General features: G+C 41.7%; 3 protein-coding genes and 1 pseudogene across 3 annotated transcripts; all 4 read left to right on the forward strand.

Annotated features, from left to right (window-relative positions):
- The first annotated feature begins 433 nt into the window (after window positions 1-433).
- Window positions 434-2,919, forward strand: LOC137976742 (adenosine receptor A3-like). The gene is made up of 2 exons (XM_068824090.1): window positions 434-438; window positions 721-2,919. The coding sequence occupies exons 1-2, from the start codon at window positions 434-436 to the stop codon at window positions 1,700-1,702; spliced, it is 987 nt and encodes a 328-aa protein (XP_068680191.1). The 3' UTR covers window positions 1,703-2,919.
- A 185-nt stretch (window positions 2,920-3,104) lies between these two features.
- Window positions 3,105-5,452, forward strand: LOC137976433 (adenosine receptor A3-like; annotated as a pseudogene).
- A 429-nt stretch (window positions 5,453-5,881) lies between these two features.
- On the forward strand, window positions 5,882-7,513 carry LOC137976420 (adenosine receptor A3-like). Its single transcript, XM_068823761.1, has one exon. The coding sequence runs from the start codon at window positions 6,257-6,259 to the stop codon at window positions 7,298-7,300; it is 1,044 nt and encodes a 347-aa protein (XP_068679862.1). The 5' UTR covers window positions 5,882-6,256; the 3' UTR covers window positions 7,301-7,513.
- An 855-nt stretch (window positions 7,514-8,368) lies between these two features.
- LOC137976267 (adenosine receptor A3-like) lies at window positions 8,369-11,760 on the forward strand. Its single transcript, XM_068823562.1, has one exon. It carries the CDS (start codon window positions 9,050-9,052, stop codon window positions 10,094-10,096), a length of 1,047 nt encoding a protein of 348 aa, XP_068679663.1. The 5' UTR covers window positions 8,369-9,049; the 3' UTR covers window positions 10,097-11,760.
- Window positions 11,761-12,500: the final 740 nt, after the last annotated feature.

Genomic DNA, 12,500 nt, shown 5'->3' on the forward strand with positions numbered 1-12,500 from the left:
TAAACACAACTCTGTCCGGCACCCTCTGAGTACTTACAGCTGCGAGCTTATTTAAAGAAGTTTTAATTTCCTTCTCTACAGAATGCCGATCTTTTCAAAACTTTACGTTTATGACACAAATAATAAAAGCCAATTCTGAACCAAAATCTTCTTGTGCATTAAGCTGACAGAACGTCGTGAGAAGTGAAACGGAGACGTATCCCTTGTTCAAATGGAATAAGATGAAAGCTGTCAGTTTTCCGGTTGAACAGGGCGGAGCAGTCCCTTCTGCATCTGGATATAGTTAGGCAAGATCCTGATATACGCGATTTGACTGCACTTCGCGTATTAGGCGACACAAGTCCAATGTCGATGAATCTGCCATCTTATGCGATACTGGAAATAAATATAAAATGGGATTGCGGCGAAATTCAAACCGTACCCAAGGCAAAACATGAAGTAAGCACTGAAAATACACTAAGGCTTGCATGAGTGCAGGGCAAACCTCAAGGTCAGCTGAACCTGGTCGAAGTGGGTCGTTAAGTAGTCTTTCAACACCTTTGTTAGCTGATTCAACAAAGATATGATGATTTTTGGTATATTATTGCTGCTTGGATCCAAATCGAGCATGAAGCGATTTTGACATTATTTTCATTAACGCAAAGCGTGACGACTGTGAGCGTTTCATCCACGTCGAACCACTCTGAAAAGGTTTCTACATCATGAACGACACCAATCCAGCATTTGTTTGTTGTTTCTTTCACCTATAACCATCATCAGCAATGCTTTACTACTATTAACTCTTTTCAGAGATCCTTTGAAATGCTTTCGAAATCCTGCCGCTTATTTCGTCGTGGCTCTAGCTCTAGTGGATATCTCAACAGGCATCCTTGTTGAGCCCTTTTTCGTTATGAACAGAGTGGTGAAGTTCGTCACTTGGTCGTTGGTTCTTCGTGAACCGTACAAAACTTTATTCCGATTTGGGTCTATTTTCTCATATGTGGTTCTAAACGCGTCATTCCTGCTCGTTCTTGGTTTAATCCTGGCGCAGTACATGGCAATAACATTTCCTCACCGCTACCGTTCGATTGTAACTACATCAAGGGTCCTCGTGTTTATTTGCACCGCGTGTGTGTATTTCAGTGGGTTTATTTCAGTGCTGCAATTTGCCGGAGTCTCGATTCAAACCTTGTTTAGAATGGATCTGCACCTTCACTCGACTCTGATCACAGTGTTGCTGATATTGTTTTCGTTTATGCTATTGAGATCATTGCGTAAATTTGCCAAAACGGCCTTGCATCTTGGAGTAGGCGCACAGAACTCTTCGAGAATGGATGCGCGTGGAAATGTGCACCTAACTCGCACAAAGAAAATAAACGAGAAGCAGTTCACCATCGTAGTATTGCTGTTATCAGGCATTCTCATTGTTTGTGCTCTACCCCATATTATATCAGTTCATATATCTCTTTACGCAAAAATAGAAACGCCCCAAGAATCTCTCGACTTAAATGCAGTTGTCACTATCGGTGACGAGATGATGTTCTTAAAAGTCGCGCTGGACGCCTTTATTTACGCTTGGAGGTTACCGAAATACAGACGGTCGTTGAAAATCATAATGGGGTACGAATCGACTCGCGTAGATCCTTACATTGGCGATGCAAGAAAGGTAGAAAATTCCACTTTTCAACAACCACAACCTAAATCATCGACTGCATCAGTCTAACTGGACACGTTAATGACGTTATTCAGGAGAGGGGCTGAGTTTCGGCTTCCCTGCTACTGAGAGATCTCGTTTCTTTTGCGTTCGCTAGGCTGACGAATTATACGGGAAAAACAGCCCTCTGCCATGGGTCGAAACTCACTATGTTGAACATTTGATCCTTTGGGGATTAAACCATTGGACCAGTTAGAGTAAGTGTAATCTTAGCCCGAGTTTATGGTTATAATTAGGTGAAAGGGTAAAGTTGAACCAATTTGTCTCGGTTGTCAAAAGAACAGATGTTTGGTGGTCGAGGTAAATTTTTAATCATGACTGATCTGATAAAACCGAAAGGAAAATATCTGGAGTATACAGGAACGAATAAAATGATACTTCCGTTTCCTATTACAGCCATGATAGCATGATATTTAGAAATTGGGAATGATGCTAAAGAAGCTTATCGTTTCAAGAGCTACTATAGCTAGTTAGATAAACAAGAACTATACATTATGGCCTATTTGTCAAACCCATGATTTTTATGTACCTCGCAATCAAATGGCACCTTTTGTGGATTCGAGATCTTCACTGCAGTATAAAAAGGTTTTTCGGATTGCAAACAAATCATATCCACCCTACTAGCAGAGCCTCATTTTGTCTTTTCCTTTACTGAGGAGGACAAAAGGAGGCTCTACCTGAGTCGCGTAAACTCTTTGAAGCCGCCGCAGCCCGAACTTCTGGACTAGTCAATCTTGTTTCCTTTCGTCAAACCCGTCTTTCCGGTGCAACCATCCGTTTAGTGATAAAACCTATGTTATAATTGAGCCCGCTGTACCGTGAAAACCCAATATGGCGGCGTGATTTGGCATATTAGGCTTGGATTCGAGACTGTATCCTGGCAACATGCAGCGCATACTCAATAAAGATCTTACTCGATTCATGCAGAGTCTTTCTCGAGAACGCCAAAATCGAGCAAGCAAAAGAAAGGCTCTGCCAGCAGGGTGAATCATTTCGAGATTTTTCAACAAAAAAGTGCTGATTGCCGCAGTGACATTCTGTTTGGAAAGCTCTGTTTTTAATAACTGAACACATCTTTCTGCGGCACCCTCTGAGTACTTACAGCTGCAAGCTTATTTAAAGAAGTTTTAATTTCCTTGTCTAATGAATGCCGATCTTTTCAAAATTTTACATTTATGACGCAAATAATAAAAGCCAATTCTGAACCAAAGTCTTCTTGTCCGTTAAGCTGACAGAACGTCGCAAGAAGTGAAACGGAGCAGACGTATCCATCCTTTGTTCAAATGGAATAATATGAAAGCTGTCAGTTTTCCGGTTGAACAAGGCGGAGCAGTCTCTTCTGCATCGGGATATAGTTAGGCAAAATCATGACAGACATGGTTTGACTGCACTTTGCGTATTAGGCGGCACAAGTCCAATATCAATGATCTGCCATCTTATGCGATACTGGAACTAAGTATAAAATAGGATTGCGGCGAAATTCAAACCGTACCCAAGGCAAAACATGAAGTAAGCACTGAAAATACACTAAGGCTTGCATGAGTGCAGGACAAACCTCAAGGTCAGCTGAACCTGGTCGAAGTGGGTCGTTAAGTAGTCTTTCAACACCTTTGTTAGCTGATTCAACAAAGATATGATGATTTTTGGTATATTATTGCTGCTTGGATCCAAATCAAGCATGAAGCGATTTTGACATTATTTCATCAACACAAAGCGTGACGACTGGGAGCGTTTCATCCACGTCGAACCACTCTGAAAAGGTTTCTACATCATGAACGACACCAATCCAGCACCAGTAGATCCTTCGTTTTACCTCAACACGCAGTTAGCGACTGCCATTTGTTTGTTGTTTCTTTCACCTATAACCATCATCAGCAATGCTTTACTACTATTTACTCTTTTCAGAGATCCTCTGAAATGCTTTCGAAATCCTGCCACTTATTTGGTCGTGGCTCTAGCTCTAGTGGATATCTCAACAGGCATCCTTGTTGAGCCCTTTTTCGTTATGAACAGAGTGGTGCAGTTCATCACTTGGTCGTTGGTTCTTCGTGAACCGTACAAAACGTTATTCCGATTTGGGTATATGTTCTCATATGTGGTTCTAAACGCGTCATTCCTGCTCGTTCTTGGTTTAATCCTGACGCAGTACATCGCAATAACATTTCCTCACCGCTACCGTTCGATTGTAACTACATCGAGGGTCCTCGTGTTTATTTGCACCGCGTGTGTGTATTTCAGTGCGTTTATTTTGCTGCAATTTGCCGGAGTCTCGATTCAAACCTTGTTTAGAATGGATCTGCACCTTCACTCGACTCTGATCACAGTGTTGCTGATATCGTTTTCGTGTATGCTATTGAGATCATTGCGTAAATTTGCCAAAACCTCCTTGCAGCTTGGAGTAGGCGTACAGAACTCTTTGAGTATGGATGCGCGTGGAAATGTGCGCCTAACTCGCACACAGAGAATAAACGAGAAGCAGTTCACCATCGTAGCATTGCTGTTATCAGGCATTTTCATAGTTTGTGCTCTACCCATATTATATCATTTCATATAACTCTTTACGCAAAAATAGAAACGCCCCAAGAATCTCTCGACTTAGACGCAGTTGTCACTATCGGTGACGAGATGATGTTCTTAAAAGTCGCGCTGGACGCCTTTATTTACGCTTGGAGGTTACCGAAATACAGACGGTCGTTGAAAATCATAATGGGGTACGAATCGACTCGCGTAGATCCTTACATTGGCGATGCAAGAACGGTGGAAAATTCCACTTTTCAACAACCACAACCTAAATCATCGACTGCATCAGAGTAACTGGACACGTTAATGACGTTATTCAGGAGAGGGGCTGAATTTCGGCTTCCCTGCTAGTAGAGGTCTCGTTTCTTTTGCGTTCGCTGGGCTGACGAATTATATGGGAAAAACAGCCCTCTGCCATGGGTCGAAACTCACTGTGTTGAACATTTGATCCTTTGGGGATTAAACCATTGGACCAGTTAGAGTGAGTGTAATCTTAGCACGAGTTTATGGTTAGGTGAAAGGGTAAAGTTGAACCAATTTGTCTCGGTTGTCAAATGAACAGATGTTTGGTGGTCGGGGTAAATTTTTAATCATGACTGATCTGATAAAACCGAAAGGAAAATATCTGGAGTATACAGGAACGAATAAAATGATACTTCCGTTTCCTGTTACAGCCATGATAGCATGATACTTAGAAATTGGGAATGATGCTAAAGAAGCTTATCGTTTCAAGAGTTACTATACCTAGTTAGATAAACAAGAACTATACATTATGGCCTATTTATCAAACCCATGATTTTTATGTACCTCGCAATCAAATGGCACCTTTTGTGGATTCGAGATCTTCACTGCAGTATAAAAAGGTTTTTCGGATTGCAAACAAATCATATCCACCCTACTAGCAGAGCCTCATTTTGTCTTTTCCTTTACTGAGGAGGACAAAAGGAGGCTCTGCCTGAATCGCGTAAACTCTTTGAAGCCGCCGCAGCCCGAACTTCTGGACTAGTCAATCTTGTTTCCTTTCGAACCCGTCTTTCCGGTGCAACCATCCGTTTAGTGATAAAACCGATGTTATAATTGAGCCCGCTGTACCGTGAAAACCCAATATGGTGGCGTGATCTGGCATATTAGGCTTGGATTCGAGACCGTATCCTGGCAACATGTAGCGCATACTCGATAAATATCTTACTCGATTCGTGCAGTCTTTCTCGAGAACGCCAAAATCGAGCAAGCAAAAGAAAGGCTCTGCCAGCAGGGTGAATCATTTCGAGATTTTTCAACAAAAAAGTGCTGATTGCCGCAGTGACATTCTGTTTGGAAAGATGTGTTTTTAATAATTGAACACATCTTTGTCCGGCACCCTCTGAGTACTTACTGCTGCAAGCTTATTTAAAGAAGTTTTAATTTCCTTGTCTAATGAATGCCGATCTTTTCAAAACTTTACATTTATGACGCAAATAATAAAAGCCAATTCTGAACCAAAGTCTTCTTGTCCGTTAAGCTGACAGAACGTCGCAAGAAGTGAAACGGAGCAGACGTATCCATCCTTTGTTCAAATGGAATAATATGAAAGCTGTCAGTTTTCCGGTTGAACAAGGCGGAGCAGTCTCTTCTGCATCTGGATATAGTTAGGCAAGATCATGACAGACATGGTTTGACTGCACTTTGCGTATTAGGCGGCACAAGTCCAATATCGATGATCTGCCATCTTATGCGATACTGGAACTAAATATAAAATAGGATTGCGGCGAAATTCAAACCGTACCCAAGGCAAAACATGAAGTAAGCACTGAAAATACACTAAGGCTTGCATGAGTGCAGGACAAACCTCAAGGTCAGCTGAACTTGGTCGAAGTGAGTCGTTAAGTAGCATTTAAACACCTGTTAGCTGATTCAACAAAGATATGATGATTTTTGGTATCTCATTGCTCCTTGGATCCAAATCGAGCATGAAGCGATTTTGACATTATTTTCATCAACGCAAAGCGTGACAACTGGGAGCGTTTCATCCACGTCGAACCACTCTGAAAACGTTTCTACATCATGAACGACACTAATCTAGCACCAGTAGATCCTTCGTTTTACCTCAACACGCAGTTAGCGACTGCCATTTGTTTGTTGTTTCTTTCACCTATAACCATCATCAGCAATGTTTTACTACTATTTACTCTTTTCAGAGATCCTCTGAAATGCTTTCGAAATCCTGCCACTTATTTCGTCGTGGCTCTAGCTCTAGTGGATATCTCAACAGGCATCCTTGTTGAGCCCTTTTACGTTATGAACAGAGTGGTGCAGTTCATCACTTGGTCGTTGGTTCTTCGTGAACCGTACAAAACGTTATTCCGATTTGGGTCTATGTTCTCATATGTGGTTCTAAACGCGTCATTCCTGCTCGTTCTTGGTTTAATCCTGACGCAGTACATCGCAATAACATTTCCTCACCGCTACCGTTCGATTGTAACTACATCGAGGGTCCTCGTGTTTATTTGCACCGCGTGTGTGTATTTCAGTGGGTTTATTTTGCTGCAATTTGCCGGAGTCTCGATTCAAACCTTGTTTAGAATGGATCTGCACCTTCACTCGACTCTGATCACAGTGTTGCTGATATCGTTTTCGTGTATGCTATTGAGATCATTGCGTAAATTTGCCAAAACGTCCATGCAGCTTGGAGTAGGCGCACAGAACTCTTTGAGTATGGATGCGCGTGGAAATGTGCGCCTAACTCGCACACAGAGAATAAACGAGAAGCAGTTCACCATCGTAGCATTGCTGTTATCAGGCATTTTCATAGTTTGTGCTCTACTGCATATTACATCATTTCATATAACTCTTTACGCAAAAATAGAAACGCCCCAAGAATCTCTCGACTTAGACGCAGTTGTCACTATCGGTGACGAGATGATGTTCTTAAAAGTCGCGCTGGACGCCTTTATTTACGCTTGGAGGTTACCGAAATACAGACGATCGTTGAAAATCATAATGGGGTACGAATCGACTCGCGTAGATCCTTACATTGGCGATGCAAGAACGGTGGAAAATTCCACTTTTCAACAACCACAACCTAAATCATCGACTGCATCAGTCTAACTGGACACGTTAATGACGTTATTCAGGAGAGGGGCTGAGTTTCGGCTTCCCTGCTAGTAGAGGTCTCGTTTCTTTTGCGTTCGCTGGGCTGACGAATTATATGGGAAAAACAGCCCTCTGCCATGGGTCGAAACTCACTGTGTTGAACATTTGATCCTTAGGGGATTAAACCATTGGACCAGTTAGAGTGAGTGTAATCTTAGCACGAGTTTATGGTTAGGTGAAAGGGTAAAGTTGAACCAATTTGTCTCGGTTGTCAAATGAACAGATGTTTGGTGGTCGGGGTAAATTTTTAATCATGACTGATCTGATAAAACCGAAAGGAAAATATCTGGAGTATACAGGAACGAATAAAATGATACTTCCGTTTCCTGTTACAGCCATGATAGCATGATACTTAGAAATTGGGAATGATGCTAAAGAAGCTTATCGTTTCAAGAGTTACTATACCTAGTTAGATAAACAAGAACTATACATTATGGCCTATTTATCAAACCCATGATTTTTATGTACCTCGCAATCAAATGGCACCTTTTGTGGATTCGAGATCTTCACTGCAGTATAAAAAGGTTTTTCGGATTGCAAACAAATCATATCCACCCTACTAGCAGAGCCTCATTTTGTCTTTTCCTTTACTGAGGAGGACAAAAGGAGGCTCTGCCTGAATCGCGTAAACTCTTTGAAGCCGCCGCAGCCCGAACTTCTGGACTAGTCAATCTTGTTTCCTTTCGAACCCGTCTTTCCGGTGCAACCATCCGTTTAGTGATAAAACCGATGTTATAATTGAGCCCGCTGTACCGTGAAAACCCAATATGGTGGCGTGATCTGGCATATTAGGCTTGGATTCGAGACCGTATCCTGGCAACATGTAGCGCATACTCGATAAATATCTTACTCGATTCGTGCAGTCTTTCTCGAGAACGCCAAAATCGAGCAAGCAAAAGAAAGGCTCTGCCAGCAGGGTGAATCATTTCGAGATTTTTCAACAAAAAAGTGCTGATTGCCGCAGTGACATTCTGTTTGGAAAGATGTGTTTTTAATAATTGAACACATCTTTGTCCGGCACCCTCTGAGTACTTACTGCTGCAAGCTTATTTAAAAAAGTTTTAATTTCCTTGTCTAATGAATGCCGATCTTTTCAAAACTTTACATTTATGACGCAAATAATAAGAGCCAATTCTGAACCAAAGTCTTCTTGTCCGTTAAGCTGACAGAACGTCGCAAGAAGTGAAACGGAGCAGACGTATCCATCCTTTGTTCAAATGGAATAATATGAAAGCTGTCAGTTTTCCGGTTGAACAAGGCGGAGCAGTCTCTTCTGCATCTGGATATAGTTAGGCAAGATCATGACAGACATGGTTTGACTGCACTTTGCGTATTAGGCGGCACAAGTCCAATATCGATGATCTGCCATCTTATGCGATACTGGAACTAAATATAAAATAGGATTGCGGCGAAATTCAAACCGTACCCAAGGCAAAACATGAAGTAAGCACTGAAAATACACTAAGGCTTGCATGAGTGCAGGACAAACCTCAAGGTCAGCTGAACTTGGTCGAAGTGAGTCGTTAAGTAGCATTTAAACACCTGTTAGCTGATTCAACAAAGATATGATGATTTTTGGTATCTCATTGCTGCTTGGATCCAAATCGAGCATGAAGCGATTTTGACATTATTTTCATCAAAGCAAAGCGTGACGACTGGGAGCGTTTCATCCACGTCGAACCACTCTGAAAAGATTGCTACATCATGAACGACACTAACCTAGCACCAGTAGATCCTTCGTTTTACCTCAACACGCAGCTGTTAGCGACTGCCATTTGTTTGTTGTTTCTTTCACCCATAACCATCATCAGCAATGTTTTACTACTATTTACTCTTTTCAGAGATCCTCTGAAATGCTTTCGAAATCCTGCCACTTATTTGGTCGTGGCTCTAGCACTAGTGGATATCTCAACAGGCATCCTTGTTGAGCCCTTTTACGTTATGAACAGAGTGGTGCAGTTCATCACTTGGTCGTTGGTTCTTCGTGAACCGTACAAAACGTTATTCCGATTTGGGCATATGTTCTCATATGTGGTTCTAAACGCGTCATTCCTGCTCGTTCTTGGTTTAATCCTGACGCAGTACATCGCAATAACATTTCCTCACCGCTACCGTTCGATTGTAACTACATCGAGGGTCCTCGTGTTTATTTGCACCGCGTGTGTGTATTTCAGTGCGTTTATTTTGCTGCAATTTGCCGGAGTCTCGATTCAAACCTTGTTTAGAATGGATCTGCACCTTCACTCGACTCTGATCACAGTGTTGCTGATATTGTTTTCGTGTATGCTATTGAGATCATTGCGTAAATTTGCCAAAACGTCCATGCAGCTTGGAGTAGGCGCACAGAACTCTTTGAGTATGGATGCGCGTGGAAATGTGCGCCTAACTCGCACACAGAGAATAAACGAGAAGCAGTTCACCATCGTAGCATTGCTGTTATCAGGCATTTTCATAGTTTGTGCTCTACCCCATATTATATCATTTCATATAACTCTTTACGCAAAAATAGAAACGCCCCAAAAATCTCTCGACTTACAAGCAGTTGTCACTATCGGTGACGAGATGATGTTCTTAAAAGTCGCGCTGGACGCCTTTATTTACGCTTGGAGGTTACCGAAATACAGACGGTCTTTGAAAATAGTAATGGGGTATGAAACGACTCGCGTAGATCCTTACATTGGCGATGCAAGAACGGTGGAAAATTCCACTTTTCAACAACCACAACCTAAATCATCGACTGCATCAGTGTAACTGGACACGTTAATGACGTTATTCAGGAGAGGGGCTGAGTTTCGGCTTCCCTGCTAGTAGAGGTCTCGTTTCTTTTGCGTTCGCTGGGCTGACGAATTATACGGGAAAAACAGCCCTCTGCCATGGGTCGAAACTCACTGTGTTAAGCGTTCGCGGCGGTTACTTAGCGACCGAATTCATGTTGTGTGGGGTCACTTAACAACAGCGGAATTACTGTAAAGAAATGGGCCATTTCCGAGTTGCTGTTTGTTTCGTTTTTGAAGTGAGTCTTGGTGCTCAACTATTGTAAGGGAAATGAGTTTGATTTGCATAAGAATACCCAACTCATTTCCATTTGAATGGTTGTGCACCAGGACTCGCTTTCAAACTGAGGCATTCAGCAACTCAGAAAGGGCTACGGTCAAGTACCATTGTACTACGGTACTTTTTCAGGGCCGTATGAGGCACTGAGGCACAGAACAGTTTCGGCTGTGTCTGTTCTCTCGAGCAGCGATCACTAGGGTTTTTTGGTTTCGCTTTTGATAGTTTTTTGCTCAGCTCGAGTGTAGAATCATGACGAACTTTTGTAGTTTTTGAGAACTATTTACCACTTGTAGTACTACTTGTCTCTCGAGAAGTGATCACTAGGGTTTTGTGGTTTCGTTTTTGATAGTTTTTTTGCTCAGCGCGAGTGTAGAATCATAACGAACTTATGTAGTTTCTGAGAACTATTTACTACTTGTAGCTTTTGTTGAGTTTTGAATCAATGATATATATAGAGAGAGTTTTTGCGATTTGAACGCGGACTGGACTACTGATTCCCAGTTATTGTGGACAAGTTACTCAAATACTGAAATCAAGATTGTGGAATTGTCAAAAAGTGGGACTGGACTACGGAACACGCAACTACTAGATTTTAGATTTTAAGCATTGAGAGAAATGGAGTACAGATATTGCCTTCTTAAAACTCTTGTCTTCGCCACGGCAGATTTAAATCGTTTCCAAGGATTAAGTCTTTTTGTCTTCCGCCACGGCATTGTAAACAATTTGCAAGGAACTAAACCAGGATTAAAGAATTGCAGAACCGGACTTCGAATACGGGATAAATTGTTAAACAGTGATTTGCAAAAAGTTTTTGGGATGATTTAGAACTGATCTTGTACTTCTTGGGCTTCGTTGTTTGCATTTGCAAATTTAGTAACATTAATAATAAGAGTTTTTACAACAATGACTTCAAGTTAAATTACAGATTTATCTTTCTGGTAATCTCTCGCCATTTTCCGAAGTTTACCTGTAGTTGAAGTTCACTGTAACTCGACAATTTGTGTTAAAGTGCCTATGAAGTAAAAAATAATTTATGCCTATATGAAAGAGTTTTCAAAATAATGAATAATGGACTTTACAGTTTTGAAGTATCTTTTTTCGTTTCAGAGATATTTGCGTTTTTGTGTTATGCAAAGTAGCAAATTGCACTGGACTGAGATAAATAACATGAAATGACAAATGTAAGGAAGTTACGATTATTAAAGAACCTTACTCACCCACATTACTTCAGTCGCCATTTTCATAGCCTGTTCCAGGCTGCCAGGTAGTCGGGAAAGAGAAAAAATTGTGTGCGAAGAATGAGTGGGGGCTTCGTAAGATCGCGTGACGTGGTACTTTCTTTCTTTCTTTCTTTCAGTCTTACACCAACGCTGACATTTTACTGCCTGTAAATAGCCAGCAAGCACAAAAACTCGCCATCTCAGATCACGTCACGGGCCCCCAGCAGTATATTCATTATGCATTTTTCATTTAAGCAATAGAGGACGTTTTCCGTGTTTCCATAGCCTCATCTAAACACGAGGGGGAGTTGGGAGAATTCGAGACAGTTATGCAAACCCGAGACGCAGTCGAGGGTTTGCATAACTTTCGCTCCCAACTTCCCCGAGTGTTTAGATGAGGCTATGGAAACACGAAAAAAAGTCCTCTATTCCTTTTATAAAATATTTCTTAAATTAAAGATAATTCGACAAATGAAGGAAACTTCCTGATTGAAACAGATTTTCTTGATACACGTTCACATTTCCTACCAGCCAATCTAAAAGCGCGTCTGACGGCATGTAACCAATCAAAAATCGTGTGATGTCACAGCCGTGTCTCCATACTCTCATGCATCTAAACACAGCCATTGACCAATGAGAGTGCGCGTACTATCCTAATTATTTTATAAATTATATTTTTAACTTGCATATCAAACCACACTAGCTATTAAAAGTGAAAACAAGATGGCGGGAGGTGTGTCAGTTTAGCTTATAAGTTAGCCTGTTCGAGGCTCCCAGATAGTCGGGAAAACGAAAACAACTGCGTGTGAAAAGAGAGTGGGGGCTTGGGTCGAGGCGAGGCTGGAGAGCCAGTAAGCACCTCTCTCCCGTCTCGCCTCGAC

This window comes from Montipora foliosa, chromosome 11 (genome assembly GCF_036669935.1).
Source record: "Montipora foliosa isolate CH-2021 chromosome 11, ASM3666993v2, whole genome shotgun sequence".
Taxonomy (NCBI): Eukaryota; Metazoa; Cnidaria; class Anthozoa; order Scleractinia; family Acroporidae; genus Montipora; species Montipora foliosa.

Excerpts from the sequence above, each read along its gene's own strand:
- LOC137976420 (XM_068823761.1), top strand. The coding sequence starts at position 6,257 with ATGAACGACACTAATCTAGCACCAGTAGATCCTTCGTTTTACCTCAAC.
- LOC137976267 (XM_068823562.1), top strand. The coding sequence starts at position 9,050 with ATGAACGACACTAACCTAGCACCAGTAGATCCTTCGTTTTACCTCAAC.